Raw genomic sequence first — 17,612 nt, 5'->3', positions numbered from 1 at the left:
CCATTACCGTACTTCGAAGCATGTCAACCGCTGTTTAAAATAAATTTTTACGCCATTTTTCTCGTAGAAAAGCGATAATATTCCGACAGGGAATCTCCTTTTCGGCAAACAGAGGAAAAAAATCACAAAGGCGGGGGCGGTCGGGTCACGCGCATAAGCCCAGAGTCCCTTGATCGGCCACTTGAGAAAGGCGATAATGTGTTTCAGCCTGGGGCTGGAATGACGACATTCTGTTTTTTCCCGGGCTCTGAGAGCCTATGGAAGACGTGGGAAGTGTCACGTTAGAGCAGAGATCCTTAGTAAAAGATAGAGATGGAAAAGAAGTTCAAGAAATGGTCAGACAGGCCACTTCCTGTAAAGGAATCTCTCAGGTTTTGACCTGCCATTTGAGTTCTGTTATACTCACAGACACCATTCAAACAGTTTTAGAAACTTTAGGGTGTTTTCTATCCATATGTAATAAGTATATGCATATTCTAGGTACTGGGTAGGAGTGGTAACCAGATTAAATCGGGTATGTTTTTTATCCAGCCGTGTCAATACTGCCCCCTAGCCCTAACAGGTTTTAAGTTTCCCTTCATCAATGTCCCCGGCCACTAGGAGTGCCACCTCTGGATGAGCATTTTCCTATTTGCTTATGGCGGAATACAGCTCATTGAGTGCGGTCTTAGTGCCAGCATCGGTCTGTGGTGGTATGTAAACAGCTACAAAAAATACAGATGAAAACTCTCTAGGTAGATAGTGTGGTCTACAGTTTAACATGAGATACTCTACCTCAGGTGAGCAAAACCTTGAGACTTCCTTAGACATCGTGCACCAGCTATTGTTTACAAATATGCATAGTCTGCCACCCTTTGTCTGAGCAGACGCCGCTGTTCTATCCTGCCAATACAGTGTATAACCATCCAGCTGTATGTTGATAATGTCGTCATTCAGCCACGACTCTGTGAAACATAACATATGACCGTTTTTAATGGTAGTTTCATCTTCCTCGTCGGTCGTCCATTTTATTTTCCAATGATTGTTGCACGTTAGCTAGCAGAACGGAAGGCAGAGTGGGTTTATTCGATCGCCCTCTTTTTCTGTTCCCGGGAAAAGCAGTATGTCCTTCACGTCGGCCTCGTCGGAATCAAAGGAGAAAAAAAAGCTTATTCCAGTTCGTGGTGAAAATCAGAAGTTATTTTCTGTCATAAGCGATGGTAGCAGCAACATTATGTACAAAATGGGTTAAAAAATAAGTTACAAACGACGCAAAAAAACGAACAAAAAAACATAGTTGATACACTCTCTCTGTATCGTCAATGGTGGACTTTCACCTGAAGCCAATCAGGAACAACAATAACAACCCTTCTATAACAGAAACCATCCAGACCCCTCTTCACTGTCTCATGTTCACATAGGTACTCCTTCAAAAGCACATGTATATCAACATCATATTGGTCTCTGCTTGTCTACTCTCCTTAGTCTGGATCAATATTACATCACCTCGGTCTCTGATTGTCTACTCTCCATAATCTGGATCAATATTACATCACCTCGGTCTCTGATTGTCTACTCTCCTTAATCTGGATCAATATTACATCACCTCCTTCACTGGAGTGATCTGAAAGAACTGACCAGGTGAAAGTCATTAAGCCTAATGATGAGCGGCCACCGTAATAGTGGAGTTCCTGTCCGACTACATTACAGCAGATGCCAGATCTCACAATGGCCTGGATAGACAGGTGACATATCCGCTAACCACATCATATAACATAGCAATCGGATACCCGACTGCACAGTCGATGACGTGGCAAGCAACCATTGGTTGATGCAATGCAGTGCCTGCACATTGGACGTCTAGGCGGGGAGGAATTCTACCATTGGTTTGGCCTGCCAAGTCTCAGGCTAGCCTGGAGAAATCTAGTCTGTTTGTGCTAACATTCTACTCATGGAATGTGACAAGGAGTGGAAAGGAGTGAAAAGTTAGCACAAACAGACTGGATTTCTCTAGGCTAGTCTTAAACTACCTGAATTCTCACACATACAGACACTCAAGGATATTGTATATCTTAAACGTGTATTCACATTAACTTTCCACAGTTCATCATGACAAATATTGTACACCTCTCTCTCCAGCAGTGTAGCATCAGTTGACTAACCCTCCCTCCTCTCTGACCTGTCATGTGTATTTACTTCTCAATTCAACCCTGACACAAACCCCAGACACTTAAAACCAATTAACAGTTCCCAAAGGGAACCATTATCTGCCGCACCTGCTGCCCTCAGGGCACATTTAGCCTTCGTACACCCAAGTGGCAGGAAATAGGTGGAGGTGTGCTCCATATAAGCAGTAATGGAACTAGATCCATAGGGAATGAAGGATATGAAACAAGGACAGTCATTAGGCAGACTCTTATAGACTGTCTGCGTCTCAAATGGCACCCTATTCTCTATGTAGTGCACTACTTTTGACCAGGACCTATTGAGCTGTTGTGCACTACTTTGAACAGGGCCTATTTGGCTGTCGTGCACTACTTTTGACCAGGGCTGGTAGGGCTGTTGTGTACTACTTTTGACCAGGGCCTATAGAGCTGTCTTGCACTACTTTTGACCAGGGCCTATATTGCTGTAGTGCACTACTTTTGACCAGGGCATATAGAGCTGTTGTGCACTACTTTTGACCAGGGCATATAGAGCTGTAGTGCACTACTTTTGACCAGAGCCTATATAGCTGTCATGCACTACTTTTGACCAGGACCAATTGGGTGCTATGTGGGATGTAACCTATGTCTTTAGAATAAAGTCTTTAGAGAAATACACTTTAAAAATACATAAAATGTTTGCCTAGTTTGCAGAGGAATACAATTTAAAAAATACCCTTATATACTGTAGATATTATAAAATACCCTTATATACTGTAGATATTATAAAATACCCTTATATACTGTAGATATTATAAAAAATACCCTTATATACTGTAGATATTATAAAAATACCCTCATATACTGTAGATATTATAAAATACCCTCATATACTGTAGATATTATAAAATACCCTTATATACTGTAGATATTATAAAAATACCCTTATATACTGTAGATATTATAAAATACCCTTATAGGTCATTCCATGAAATGAGTACCTTTCGTATCCCTTTGATATTTTAAGTAGAAATTGTCCACCAATTTTGAAATGTGAAATCCTCATGTTAAATGAAGTGGCCTTTAATATAAACCACATGGATATTTCAATAAATCCCACTTCATCCCCCCGTTTCTCCTAGTTTCACCATCATTGTAAAGCCCTAGTTATTGTGTTGCTTTGACAAAATCATTTCTGAAGACGATTTCCATTCGATTAGTGATTAATTTACATCTGTCCCACGTATTGGGATCGGCCCTGTTAAGTGAACAGATTGTTGGCCAATTTTCTAGTGTTTTTGTGGGAGAAAACTGAGTGGGTCAAGCCTAACACATCAACCATGTTACCCATAGATAGACAGGCTAGAATTTGTTTTACACAAAAAATCATGTTTTGTGAAACTTGTTTTAAATTGCCCCTCTCTGTAGCAACACAACACTTCCATTCCCCTGTCACAATGGGATTTATGGCTGATTTAACCTTACTGTTGTGTTCTGGTCGAATTGGACAGATTTACAAGTTTTCTCTCTGAAAAACGTAGTTCATTTAATCTGATTGTCATAAGGTTCCATTACTTTGTCCACACACAGACCCCCACATGCATGTGTGTTTGAGCACACACACACCTCACTCCCCTTCTTGGCTTCCATGGCAACCCCCGCGGGAACCTTTCCCCAATAGAATCTTTCGCCCACGGGAACCACACCTGTTGGCATTCTCACAAACAATCGCAACATTGTTTCAATAATATATAGAACTTTTCTCGCAGCTCTGGTATAAAAAGCTTTTTTGAAGCCCTGCTCACAATTCATTCGGTGGCAGCACAATGACCAAACGATATACTGTATGTGAGGCTCTTGATCATATCTTTGATCATGACACTGGTGAGGAGGAGAGAGTCCTTGTTAAACTTTGACACGAAGTAGTCTGTGATAAATAGCACAATATGCTTCATCTGAGTATTTGTTTTAGTCAAAAACAAGTTGTATGAGCTCAGGTCAATGAGGCCTACAGGCCATAAATAGCAAATAGAAGTTCAAAACTTGTAATGTTCACAAGAACTTAAGTTGATAAAAAGATCTAACACAACATTAGGTGATAATATATGTATTATTATGGATTTATAATCAGCTATAACGGGGAGGCCATTTTGGACCGGGAACACAGAATGAATTAACATGAAACCAACACAACAGGAGGGTTAAGATGACGTCGTAAACCTTGCTACGGTCGACCCTGTTACTTTATTTGGTACTTAATAGGCACATAATATAGTACTTTATTGGATTTAACCTCTTGAGATGGAAAATTATTCTTGTGCCCTTTGTGACAGAATGTTGACAATGGGTGAAATCAGAGTTTTTAAATGGCCTGAATTGGTGGAATGACCCTTAAACAGCTGCATGATGACCTGAATTGGTAGAATGACCCTTAAACAGCTGCATGTTGGCCTGAATTGGTGGAATGACCCATAAACAGCTGCATGAAGGCCTGAATTGGTAGAATGACCCTTAAACAGCTGCATGAAGGCCTGAATTCGTGGAATGACCCTTAAACAGCTGCATGTTGGCCTGAATTGGTGGAATGACCCTTAAACAGCTGCATGATGGCCTGAATTCGTGGAACGACCCTTAAACAGCTGCATGATGGCCTGAATTCGTGGAATGACCCTTAAACAGCTGCATGATGGCCTGAATTCGTGGAACGACCCTTAAACAGCTGCATGAATGTCTGAATTAGCATGTACATCCAGACAAGTCTTAAACCAGCAGCTTACATCTGTATGTAGGTTAAAGGCTAACAGTTTAAAAACAACATTCCAATAAAATTCCAATAAAATATGACATATAAGCGAATAAGTTTGATCTTTAAATATTGACAGAGTTTAAATGAAGGATGAAACAAGGACAGTAATTAGGTAGACTCCATTATAGACCCTAGCTAGGTTTCCATCTAATTGAGACAAGGACAGTAATTAGACAGACTCCATTATAGACCCTAGCTAGGTTTCCATCTAATTGAGACAAGGACAGTAATTAGTTAGACTCCGTTATAGACCCTAGCTAGGTTTCCATCTAATTGAAACAAGGACGGTAATTAGACAGACTCCATTATAGACCCTAGCTAGGTTTCCATCTAATTGAAACAAGGACGGTAATTAGACAGACTCCATTATAGACCATAGCTAGGTTTCCATCCAATTGGTGACAGATGTTCATGTAAATATTCTAAAATCCGCATAAAAACAATATGCACATTTTCCCGCCAGATGTTTCCATCAAATTGATTTGTTGTAGATAAAAGGCTGTGCGTGATGACGTAGTACACATACAAAAATTACTTGTGCAGTTAAATTTCAACTTTAATGATGGTTTGGTCAAAAGGAATGTTACGTTATATATGCTTTGCGAATGTGCCCACTGGTTTTGGCACCTGCACTCCAGCCAACAGCTCGCAGATTCGGGTAGGCAATTAGGGTATTACAATGAGATTATTATGGACAAAAGAGCGAGATTATTTGTATTTGTCAAATGGCAGCCAAGCACAAGGGGAGTCCCTCAATTTGGGTTTAATTGAATTTACCTTGAATATTGCAGCCCATTTGTGTAGGCTATTAGGCAGACAAAACCGCTCAACAATAAATAGAGGCTAAATTCATCCTCGTTGTTAGACTATTTGATATGTCATTTTAATAAAAACGTTTATAAATAGCAGCTAAATACGATATATAGCTGTAGATAGTACACTGCCTAATGAAATAAACCCTAGTAAGCTAGTGTTGTAAGGGTAGACTGACTGTATAATGTGGCATTAATAGATTGGTTTCACGCACAACTTTCTATCGGAGCTGGGAGAGAGCCGAGGACGGCGCAGGTATCGCTGCTATCAGCTCTTAGCCTGTACAGGACTGTTGTGAACTCTAAAATAAATCAGTTGGTTGCTGATTAGTATGCTGTTGCATCGAACATTTATTTTACAATCTGCAATGTTTGAATTTTCAACTTTAATCACTGAACAAGGAAATGCATTATTGCCACCAGCCAGCAGTCAATAAATGGCAGTATTACGACACCGTGTATTCCTAAAGCTTGGTGAAATATTAGGCTTAACATGAGAAAAGTACCACCAAACAGGCCTACCAATAAACATTGATCCATTATCTAAAGCACAGCTCTGGCGCCACAGGGTCCTGTGAAAATGAGTTTGCCAGTGAACTACTCAACATTATGTGTAGATCGGTCAGTCGACGCGTTACGGATTTGACACGGACTACAGCCAAAAGCTTTACACATTTAAACATTTGTAAAAATATATATATATATATTATAATAATACACTATTAAAAATAACATACCAATAAAACATTTTCTTCAAATAAATATTTTGGTCTTTTAACTCTATTTGTGTCAGACGTGTGTGTAGGCCTTTTGGTCTTGGCCTTCTATTACAGAATGTTGTACACAAACCCCATTCTAGAACACTGTAACTAGATGAGACGATAATAGGAAGAAGAAACAAACCCCATTCTAGAACACTGTAACTAGATGAGACGATAATAGGAAGAAGAAACAAACCCCATTCTAGAACACTGTAACTAGATGAGACGATAATAGGAAGAAGAAACAAACCCCATTCTAGAACACTGTAACTAGATGAGACGATAATAGGAAGAAGAAACCAACCCCATTCTAGAACACTGTAACTAGATGAGACGATAATAGGAAGAAGAAACAAACCCCATTCTAGAACACTGTAACTAGATGAGACGATAATAGGAAGAAGAAACAAACCCCATTCTAGAACACTGTAACTAGATGAGACGATAATAGGAAGAAGAAACAAACCCCATTCTAGAACACTGTAACTAGATGAGACGATAATAGGAAGAAGAAACAAACCCCATTCTAGAACACTGTAACTAGATGAGACGATAATAGGAAGAAGAAACAAACCCCATTCTAGAACACTGTAACTAGATGAGACGATAATAGGAAGAAGAAACAAACCCCATTCTAGAACACTGTAACTAGATGAGACGATAATAGGAAGAAGAAACAAACCCCATTCTAGAACACTGTAACTAGATGAGACGATAATAGGAAGAAGAAACAAACCCCATTCTAGAACACTGTAACTAGATGAGACGATAATAGGAAGAAGAAACAAACCCCATTCTAGAACACTGTAACTAGATGAGACGATAATAGGAAGAAGAAACAAACCCCATTCTAGAACACTGTAACTAGATGAGACGATAATAGGAAGAAGAAACAAACCCCATTCTAGAACACTGTAACTAGATGAGACGATAATAGGAAGAAGAAACAAACCCCATTCTAGAACACTGTAACTAGATGAGACGATAATAGGAAGAAGAAACAAACCCCATTCTAGAACACTGTAACTAGATGAGACGATAATAGGAAGAAGAAACAAACCCCATTCTAGAACACTGTAACTAGATGAGACGATAATAGGAAGAAGAAACAAACCCCATTCTAGAACACTGTAACTAGATGAGACGATAATAGGAAGAAGAAACAAACCCCATTCTAGAACACTGTAACTAGATGAGACGATAATAGGAAGAAGAAACAAACCCCATTCTAGAACACTGTAACTAGATGAGATGATAATAGGAAGAAGAAAGGGGACAGTCGTTGGTTGTTGTGTTACTGCATGTTTTATTGAGACCCTAGAGGTGTGTTGAATTTTTATTGAGACCCTGGAGGTGTGTTGAATGAATACATTACAGAAGAGTGGTGTGCCAGTATGTACCAGTGTGTTGTGGTTCAGGAGCATGGCTTAGAAGGTCAAACACTCCCATGTGCACTTTCTCTCGTTCTTTCTGTCTCTGTTTCTCTCTCTCTCTGTCTCTCTCTCTTTGTGTCCCTTTCTGTCATTGTCTCCCTGTCCCTCCTCTATCTCTGTTTTTGTTTCTCTCTCCATCCATCTCTCCCACATCCCTCTCTCCCTCTCCCCACTCGCCTTCTCTCCAAAGACCTTTCCTGTCCTGTTCACAGTACATCACATTGACCTTGTTTCATACAGATGTTGGATCTAAATTTGAGCCAGTTTGCCACAGCAGGAAAATAATCCTGCAGCAACAGGAAATGTGGATTATAATTAATGGACATTTTGTTAAGGTTTGATACATTTTTCGTAATGGAAAAATCAAGTTTGAAATTTCAATGTGGAAATTGCAAACTTCAGAAGCCTTTTTAACCTAAAATGCACTACACATTTACATTTTCCTGCATAGCAGGAAAGTTCTCCTGCAACAGGGTGATCAAAATACGATCCTACATCAGTATGACTCAGTATGTCCCAAATGACCCTGGTCAAAAGTAGGGAATAGGGTGCCATAGGGTCCTGGTCTAAAGTAGTGCACTATATTGGGAATAGGGTGCCATAGGGTCCCTGTCTAAAGTAGTGCACTATGTAGGGAATAGAATAGGGTTCCATTTGGGAGACAGACTCAGTCATTCACAACAACAACAAAAAAGAAATAAAAAGAAGAGAAGAGGAAAAACACTAACAGCCTGCTGCTCAGCTTTCCACCAATCAGGGACCAAACACATGATGACAGGTTAACAGTCCAGGGAGAGAACCTAGAGGTGGTAGGGAGGGAGAGAGAGGAGGGAGGTTACGCAACTAACATACCATCTATGTCTCTCTCTGTCTCTCTCTGTCTCTCCATTTCTCTCTCTCTCCATTTCTCTCTCTCTCACCATTTCTCTCTCTCTCTCCATTTCTTTCCCTCTCTCCATTTCTCTCCCTCTCTCTCTCCATTTCTCCCTCTCCATTTCTCCCTCTCGCTCTCTCTATTTCTCTCTCTCTCTATCTCTCGCTCTCTCACTCTTCCTCTCTCTCTCTGTCTCTCCATTTCTCTCTCTCCATTTCTCTCTCTCTCAAGCTCTCTCCGTTTTCTCTCTCTCTCTCTCTCTCTCTCTCTCTCTCTCTCTCTCTCTCTCACTCTTCCTCCCTTTCTCTCTCTCTCTCTCTCTCTCTCTCTCTCTCTCTCTCTCTCTCTCTCTCTCTCTTTCACTCTTAAACACAGACACTCTCTCTCTGGGCTTAGCTTTTAGTCAGAGGCAAGCATATACACACATTCTGCATGTTAGGTTATGGATCGGAGAGATTTGATTCAGGAAACCGGCACGCAAAGCCATTCCAACCAACGTCACAGGTTACAATATGCAACCTGGGTTCAAATACTATTTGAGAAAATGAATTGAATTGATTGGATCCAAATTGGTCATTTTAATTCATAGGATTCAGATAATATTCAGTAAATATAGTACCCAACATCTGATTTGGACCAAACGTCTTCCTATCAATGAGTAAGACAATCCAAAAGTCACCCACGTACCCCTCATACCCCATGCCAATCCAACTCAACAACCGGTATACAGCATCAGTTCTCTATGTTGGACAAGTAGTTTGAAGCTGCGGCTTGGAGTATTGCATCGCCATACTATGTCATGTATTCCCTGTGAATCTGGTGATGTGTTTTTCCCCCTATTCTGAGAAATTTGTAATTGATGTAGCCTGCATTAAAGTAGTGTGAATGTACTAGATGCAGCTGTTCCTGTGTTTATTAAATAGATCACGTTTCTTTTGCAACTTTGGGTTTAAAGCATTTAACATTTTGGCTCATTATGAAAATAAATTATGTGGTCAAACTCACAATTCAAGCCAGTCATTCATGTCCTTCTGTGCCAACCATGCATGAGGCAGGTCACACTAACCCTAATCAGGGAAAGGATGTGATTAACAAATTAATGATTTCTTGCTCGCATGAGAGAGGGATAAGAGGAGAGGGAGAGAGAAAGGGAGAGAAGAGTAGAGAGGATGTGTTTAAGAGGAGTAGACTAGAGATGGGACAAGGGAGGAGAGAAGGAGGATGAGGGAGGGAGGGAGGGAGATAGAGGAATAGAGAGAGTGGAGAGGAAAATAAGTGAGAGAGAGATGGAGAGGAGGGAGAGGTGTGGAGAGAGAGCGGGGAAGACAGGGAGAGAAAGAGATGTAGAGAAAAAGAGAGAGGGAGCTCTGGTTGTGAGACTTTGTTACTGTATAATAGATGCTTAGAAATACCCAGGATGGACATCATCATCGTCACCGTGACATGACATCACACAAGATCCCCAGGGCCTGGAGAGATAATCCCTCATAATCTGAGAAATACAGAGGCTGTGTCCCAAAGGACCCTGGTCAAAAGTAGTGCACTATATAGGGAAAAGGGTGCCATTGGACCCTGGTCAAAAGTAGTGCACTACAGTCCTATAGGCCCTGGTCAAAAGTAGTGCACTACAGCCCTATAGGCCCTGGTCAAAAGTAGTGCACTACAGCCCTATAGGCCCTGGTCAAAAGTAGTGCACGACAGCCCAATAGGCCCTGGTCAAAAGTAGTGCACTACAGCCCTATAGGCCCTGGTCAAAAGTAGTGCACTACAGCCCTATAGGCCCTGGTCAAAAGTAGTGCACGACAGCCCTATAGGCCCTGGTCAAAAGTAGTGCACGACAGCCCAATAGGCCCTGGTCAAAAGTAGTGCACTACAGCCCTATAGGCCCTGGTCAAAAGTAGTGCACTACAGCCCTATAGGCCCTGGTCAAAAGTAGTGCACTACAGCCCTATAGGCCCTGGTCAAAAGTAGTGCACGACAGCCCAATAGGCCCTGGTCAAAAGTAGTGCACTACAGCCCTATAGGCCCTGGTCAAAAGTAGTGCACTTCATAGGGAAGAGGGTGCCATTTCAGACCCAGACGGTGTCACACTTCCCCCACAAATAAAGCCCACAGGTCCACAACAGATATGATGGTAACCACGGTTGAGAGACTGCAGTAGAAATACAAATCTAGATCAGCTCAGGGAAGATCTATTCTATTCTTCTAACATTCTATCCCTTTCGCAGACTTTGACCAATCAGGAGTTGATATTGACCTAATGATATTGACCTACACCAATCAGGAGTTGATATTGACCAAATGATATTGACCTAATAATGTTGACCTAATGCAACGGCAGGCTAGAACAGTTGTTTTCCAATGTGGTTGTTTACCAGTTTTACCATTACCACATCTATTTTATCATTACTATCATTACCATTACTATTACTATCCTTTTCTCCTTGAGGGACCACTTGTATAAAAATAGGTCAGATCAGCAATATATCACAGAGCTTTTGGGGGTTCAGGAACTAGAGCTGGAGAAACCTTAACCTAGAGCATTGGTGGAAAATGTCCCTGTTTCAATCAATCCTCAATGCTCTTTCATCAAATTGGCCAATGAATGTTTTGGATAAACCTGTTATAGCTATTTCCTGGATATATGTAATCCATTAACAGCTGAGACAATACTAGTAGTGGATGCATTGAAAATGAAACGACTACAGACATCAACGGTACGGTCAGTTTGGCACAGTTTGAAAGTTCATTAGAAAGTTTGTGAGGGAATCATCTGAGTCCGTTGTCCCCTATCTGTTACGTCTATTTTACAATCCTCCATGGGACAGTCGCACACCGCCTCTGGTTGTGTTGTCGTCCCTCTACAGTTCGTTAACGTTGCCGGTGGCGTCCTCGAGAGACTTGCCCCGCTGTCCCCTCTTCCTCTAACCGGGTCCACCTCACAGTCACACACCGGCTCCTCTACAGCTCCTCTACGGTCCGTTAACAATGTCGGTAGTACCCTCCCCCTAACCGGGTCGCGGATTACACCAGATGTGACACTACCTCTACCGGCGCCACAGCCGGTATCGTAAGCCCCGCCCATCTCCGTGGTGTGGAGCGAGTTCTTCTTCTCCATCCCGGCCTCGTTGCTCGCCAAGACAATGCTCTCCGCACGCGTGGCGCTCGTAGTCCAGCCGCCAAAGCACCCGTTGTCTCCACGGCAACCCAGCAAGCGGAGGAACGCCTCGCGGAACTCCGTGTTGAAGGCGTAGATAACGGGGTTTAAGGAAGAGTTGCTCCAACCGAACCACACGAAGACGTCGAAGGTGGTTTCACTGACACAGTACAGCTGGGAGGATTGGGAGGAGGGGTCTGACACAGTTCTAGAGGCTGTACCTGGACCTGTGTGTGGGGGAACATGACAGTTAGATAGGGATCACGTTTCTGGGAGGCTGCTCTCAGATCAGTGATATTTCATAAATAGTTGTAGTGTTCTGGCACTTTAACCAAGAGTTGAAATGTTGTCTGGACAGGAATGTAAAACTGAAAAGAAGGTTCAGGAAGGTTGTTGTGCTCGGAACAATGGGATCCAAAACACGACATCAATAAAAACTATCGAAGGGAATTATGTTGCCGACCTGAATGTTCTTTCAACATGACAATTAATAATACATTGATGTATTTGAGTTGGAAGGTCATAGTAGCCTACCTGGGCAGAAGGGCATGGCACAGTTGAGGATGAAGAAGGGGGACCAGCAGAAGACGAACACCCCCATGATGACAGACAGAGTCTTCAGAACCTTGGTTTCCTTCCTAATGGAGTACCTCAGGGCCCGGTGTGGGGGAGGAAGATCAGGGTGATGATGATGATGTTTTGGGGATTTGGTAGTTTGGTGAAAGATGGAGCAGCGGTGTTTAGAACGAAGAGGAGGATGATGACGGCGGTGGAAAGAGTGCACGTGCCCATCTGCATCCACATCCACGTGCGGGTCCGAGCGGCAGTTCTGTGCGTGTTCTGCGGCTCGCTCCAGAGAGGATATCCTGCGTATCTGGACCTGGGCGATCCGGTAGATACGTGTGTAGGTGACCACCATGATCGCCACGGGGATGTAGAAACTGATCAACGAGGAGGAGATGGCGTAGGTCCGACTCAGACTTGAGTCACAGTTCCAGCCGTTCGCCTCCTCCGCCCTGTGGAGTTGATATACCCCGCTGACGTTAAATCCACTAACGTCCCGGGTAAATTCGTCACCGCTCCCGGTATTTCCAGTAATCGCAGCCCGGTGCCAGTGGAGTTGAACGGGCACAAATGATATCACCACGGAGACCGTCCAGGTCACGCCGACCATGACGAAGGCCACGCGGCGGTTCATTCTCCTCTCGTAACGGAACGGGCTGGATATCGCCCAGTAGCGGTCCACACTGATCATGCACAGATTCAAGATGGACGCCGTGGAACACATGATGTCGCTCGCCACCCAGGTGTCACAGAACGCACCGAAGGGCCAGAACCCCGCCACCTCTGCCGCCGCCTTGGAGAGAGAGAGAAAAAGAGAGAGAGAGTAAAAGAGAGAGACAGAGAGAGAGACAGAGTAAGAGAGAAAGAGAGACAGAGTAAGAGAGAAAGAGAGTGCAAGAGAGAAAGACAGAGAGAAAGAGAAAGAGAGAACGTTTATTTTTAGTGTCAATCCACAATAATACAACTGACAAAACAAATGAGTCAATGACAATTTTGAGACAGTGAAATCTGTTTTCTAGGCAATCATATCTGTTATCAATCCATTTTAAATCAATGAAATATAATCAATCGATTATAAGACGTTACCTTCCACGGCATCACGAGCAGCGCCACGAGGAGGTCCGACAGCGCCAGAGACACGATGAAGATGTTGGTGACTTTGGCGCGCAAGTGCCGGTAGCGCAGAACCGCCGCGCACACCGTGAAGTTACCCAGTAACGTCCAGAGGATGAGCAGTGAGAGGACGCAGCCGATGAGCACGCGAGTGGCGGGTAAATCCGTGTGTGGGTCGGGCAGATGAGGCTCGCTCTCGTTCTCTGCCAGGCGGTGGCTCGTGTTATGCATGCCTCGTCCCTTCCACCGTCAGATGTTCAGTGGTGCTAAAAGTGTGTCAATCAAACACACTGAAAAATAGCTCACGAGACTCCATATCATGTCCCGCTGTATTCCCATTCATGTGAGAGGGAAGAAATAGTCCTCCGTTGGTGTATTTTTTTATTAGTCCAATATTTATTTCCACACTCTTTCCATTATTTCTCTCTCTCCCTGTCTATCTCTCTCTTTTCCAATCTCTCACTCCGTCTGTGCTGTAAACCTGTAACTGTAAACCTGTATCGGTGTCACTCAAACCGCGATGTGCGGCTGGGCTTCTTCCTCGAGTATAATGACAAACTATCTGTGATGCTCTCTCTGTGTCTCTCTCTCTCTGTGTCTTTCTCTGTCTCTGTCTCTCTCTCTCTGTCTCTCTCTCTCTGTCTCTCTCTCTGTCTCTCTCTCTCTCTCTCTCTCTCTCTCTCTGTGCTCTTCAGTGTTTTGCTTTTAGAAACCACGTGCACCAACAGCTGGTGATAATCGCTTTTACAGAACGCAGACAGACAGACAGACAGACAGACAGACAGACAGAGCAGGCAGGCAGGCAGGCAGGCAGACAGGCAGACAGACAGACAGACAGACAGACAGACAGACAGACAGACAGACAGACAGACAGACAGACAGACAGACAGACAGACAGACAGACAGACAGACAGACAGACAGACTGCCTCGGGCATGCAAGGTTTCCCAAGGCTTGTACAGAGGCAAATAGTGTGCTATGCATCTCTTCTTTCATTTCTTAATTTGCATTTTAAATATCCATAAGAACGTATTAATAGCATATAAACCTAATTTACATTTCAATTTTGTACATTTATAAATGTGGTGGCCAAACTATCCAATAAGTCCCTTTGTTCATAATTTAGAGATTGACAGCAGTCTGCACTATCTATTTCTAAATTCAAAGATTAGGATTATTGTAATTTCCCATAGGCCTTAAACCACAGTCCAGAGTGCATGATTTTATTCTGCAGAAATAAATCACAGCCTAATCCGACGTGGTTTTCTCTCTCTACTGTCTGCTGCATAGAGAAGTGGCGCTGTCCATGGTGCTGAATCCATTGTTACTGAAACCTCCACCACTCGGAACAACAATATGAACACAACATGTTAAGTGTTGGTCCCATGTTAAATGAGCTGAAATTTAAAAAAAAAAAATCTGACATTTTCCATATGCAGAAAAAAAAGCTTATTTATCTTCAATTGTATGCACAAATTTCAATACATCCCTGTTGGTGAACATTTCTCCTTTGCCAAGATAATCCACCCACCTGATAGATTATGGCCTATCAAGAAGCCGATTACAGTTTTTCTCAATTGCTAAAACACTAAAACCCATTGGCTGAACAAATTTTTCAGTTGCCTGGACTCATTTAGCTAATTATGCAGTCTGTTGTCAGTACCTTAAACCATTTCAAATGGTAAAACACAATTTGCAGATCTCACTTAGACTTCTCAGCAAAACTCTTAAGACATTCTAATTCTCAAAACACATTCTGCACTCTAATGCACATGTCATCCATACTGGTAAACACAAGTGTCAACAATCAAATACAGATAGAGAACACATGTCATTAATTGAACACAACCGCTCAAAATTGATTTAACCTGTTTCAAATGATGCGACACAACCAATATAAGCCAGTTCAGAGAGCAACCAGGTTGTTGAAGGTGGGAAGGAGAAAGTCTGAGAATGGATAGAAGAAACAATGTGAGAGGACGAGGACGAGTGCGTATGCGAGGTGGGCGATGAGGAGGAAGAGGAGGAGGAGGGTAAGAAAGAGGAAGAGGAGGATGAAGAGGAAAAGGAAGACAAAGAGTGGAAATATCTGATGAAATTCGAACAACAGTTATAAACCATGTTCTTGTCCATGGACTGACAATGAGGGAAGCAGGACTTAGAGTGCAACCCAATTTGAGCCGATTTTCTGTGTCCACCATAGTAAGGACATTCAGAGAAGAGAACAGGTACAGTATACTACTGTATTTTTGTAATTGCAAATTTACTGTACTACACTATATGCAGCTGTTTCAATAGACATTTGTAAAGTTAATCACTGTATGTATTGTACTGCATGAATATGTTTTGTAACTGCATACCTACTTTTTGTAGAATTGCAAGGCTGCCACATGCAGGTGGAAGGACAGCTATATTCACTCGGGAGCAAGAGGCTGTTATAGTTGGCATGGTCCTTCAAGATAATGCAACACGACTCAGAGAAATCCAGGAACGAGTGATACAAAACACACACTTCCAGGGAATCGACAGTGTGAGCATTTCCACAATTGACCGTGTCCTCCATCATAACAGGATGCGAATGAAACAAGTATACAGAGTACCTTTTCAGCGCAACTCACCAAGGGTGAAAGAACTGCGAGCTCAGTATGTGCAAGTAAGTGTACATTCAGAAACATTTACTGTAATCCAGATTGTCTACAGTACTAACACATACTATGTGATTGACATTACTCTTCAGTAAATACAATGTATGTGAATCAGAAGTGCATACAGTAGGCCTAATTGTACTCTACAGTATAGCACTATCTCTGTACGACTTACAAAATCCTACATACAGTATATTGTATTTCTACACACAGACAATATTTGACTTGGAATCCTTGGACAGACCCCATGAGTTCATCTTTGTCGATGAAGCAGGCTTCGATCTAACAAAGAGGAGAAGGAGAGGCCGAAACATGATTGGACAGCGGGCCATTGTTGAAGTCCCTGGTCAACGAGGTGGCAATGTCACAATCTGTGCTGCTATCAGCAACCATGGTGTTCTACATCACCATGTTACACTCGGGCCATATAACACCCAGCACCTTCTAACATTTATTGCCAATCTAAGAGATATGTTATTTGAGCAGCAGGTTCAAGAGCAGCAGGGTCAAGAGCTAAATGAGAATCCCATTCCCACCTATGTGACAGTGTGGGACAATGTCAGTTTCCACCGAGCTGCTCAGGTAAGGGAATGGTTTAACATCAATGGGCAGTTTATGAACTTGTACCTCCCTCCATACTCGCCTTTCCTGAATCCGATTGAATCCGTTTTTCTCCTCTTGGAGATGGAAAGTGTGTGATAGACAACCCTACACCAGAGTAAATCTGCTGCAAGCCATGGATTTAGCCTGTGGTGATATAGGTGAGGAATCATGTCAGGGCTGGATACGGCACACAAGAGGCTTCTTCCCCCGTTGCCTCAGGAGGGACAATATTGCTTGTGATGTCGATGAAGTGCTCTGGCCTGACCCAGCCCAAAGACAAGAAGAAGCACATTGATAACATGTTTACTCCTTTGATTTTTGTCCCTTTTAGTATTGTATACTGTAGTACAGTGCATTGTAGGCTGTATACTGTACAATGGACAAATTGTATGGCCCTGAACATTGTGCTTTCCATTTATTAACAGTACTGACTGCTCAATATATTTTGACTGGTTGCAGGTTCATATCAACAAAGAACAAGAATTACAGTATCACAGAGACAAAGGACAAGTTTGTGAGATGCAGGGTACAGTACTGTAACAATAGGGGTACAAGGAGGAGGAAGAACAAAAAACAAAATTGCAAAGAGCAAAGCAGAGTAGTAATTTCTGATCAATTTTGAGCTACTATGATAGAACATGTTTTCGTTCATCAAAAGACAATGACGGAAAAATATGAATACTTTTTGTGTTTTCTATTTTTCGGTGTATTGTTTACTGACT

The 17,612-nt window shown here is 42.5% G+C and overlaps 1 protein-coding gene across 1 annotated transcript; it reads right to left on the bottom strand.

Annotated features, from left to right (window-relative positions):
- Positions 1-10,708: 10,708 nt before the first annotated feature.
- On the bottom strand, positions 10,709-14,460 carry LOC106597046 (D(1) dopamine receptor). The gene is made up of 3 exons (XM_014188284.2): positions 13,617-14,460; positions 12,501-13,323; positions 10,709-12,193 (listed from the first exon to the last, which is right to left on the bottom strand). Exons 1-3 carry the CDS (start codon positions 13,872-13,874, stop codon positions 11,559-11,561), a joined length of 1,716 nt encoding a protein of 571 aa, XP_014043759.1. The 5' UTR covers positions 13,875-14,460; the 3' UTR covers positions 10,709-11,558.
- Positions 14,461-17,612: the final 3,152 nt, after the last annotated feature.

This window comes from Salmo salar, unplaced genomic scaffold, assembly GCF_905237065.1.
Source record: "Salmo salar unplaced genomic scaffold, Ssal_v3.1, whole genome shotgun sequence".
Classification (NCBI taxonomy): Eukaryota; Metazoa; Chordata; class Actinopteri; order Salmoniformes; family Salmonidae; genus Salmo; species Salmo salar.
This window is presented reverse-complemented; position numbering and strand designations above follow the sequence as displayed.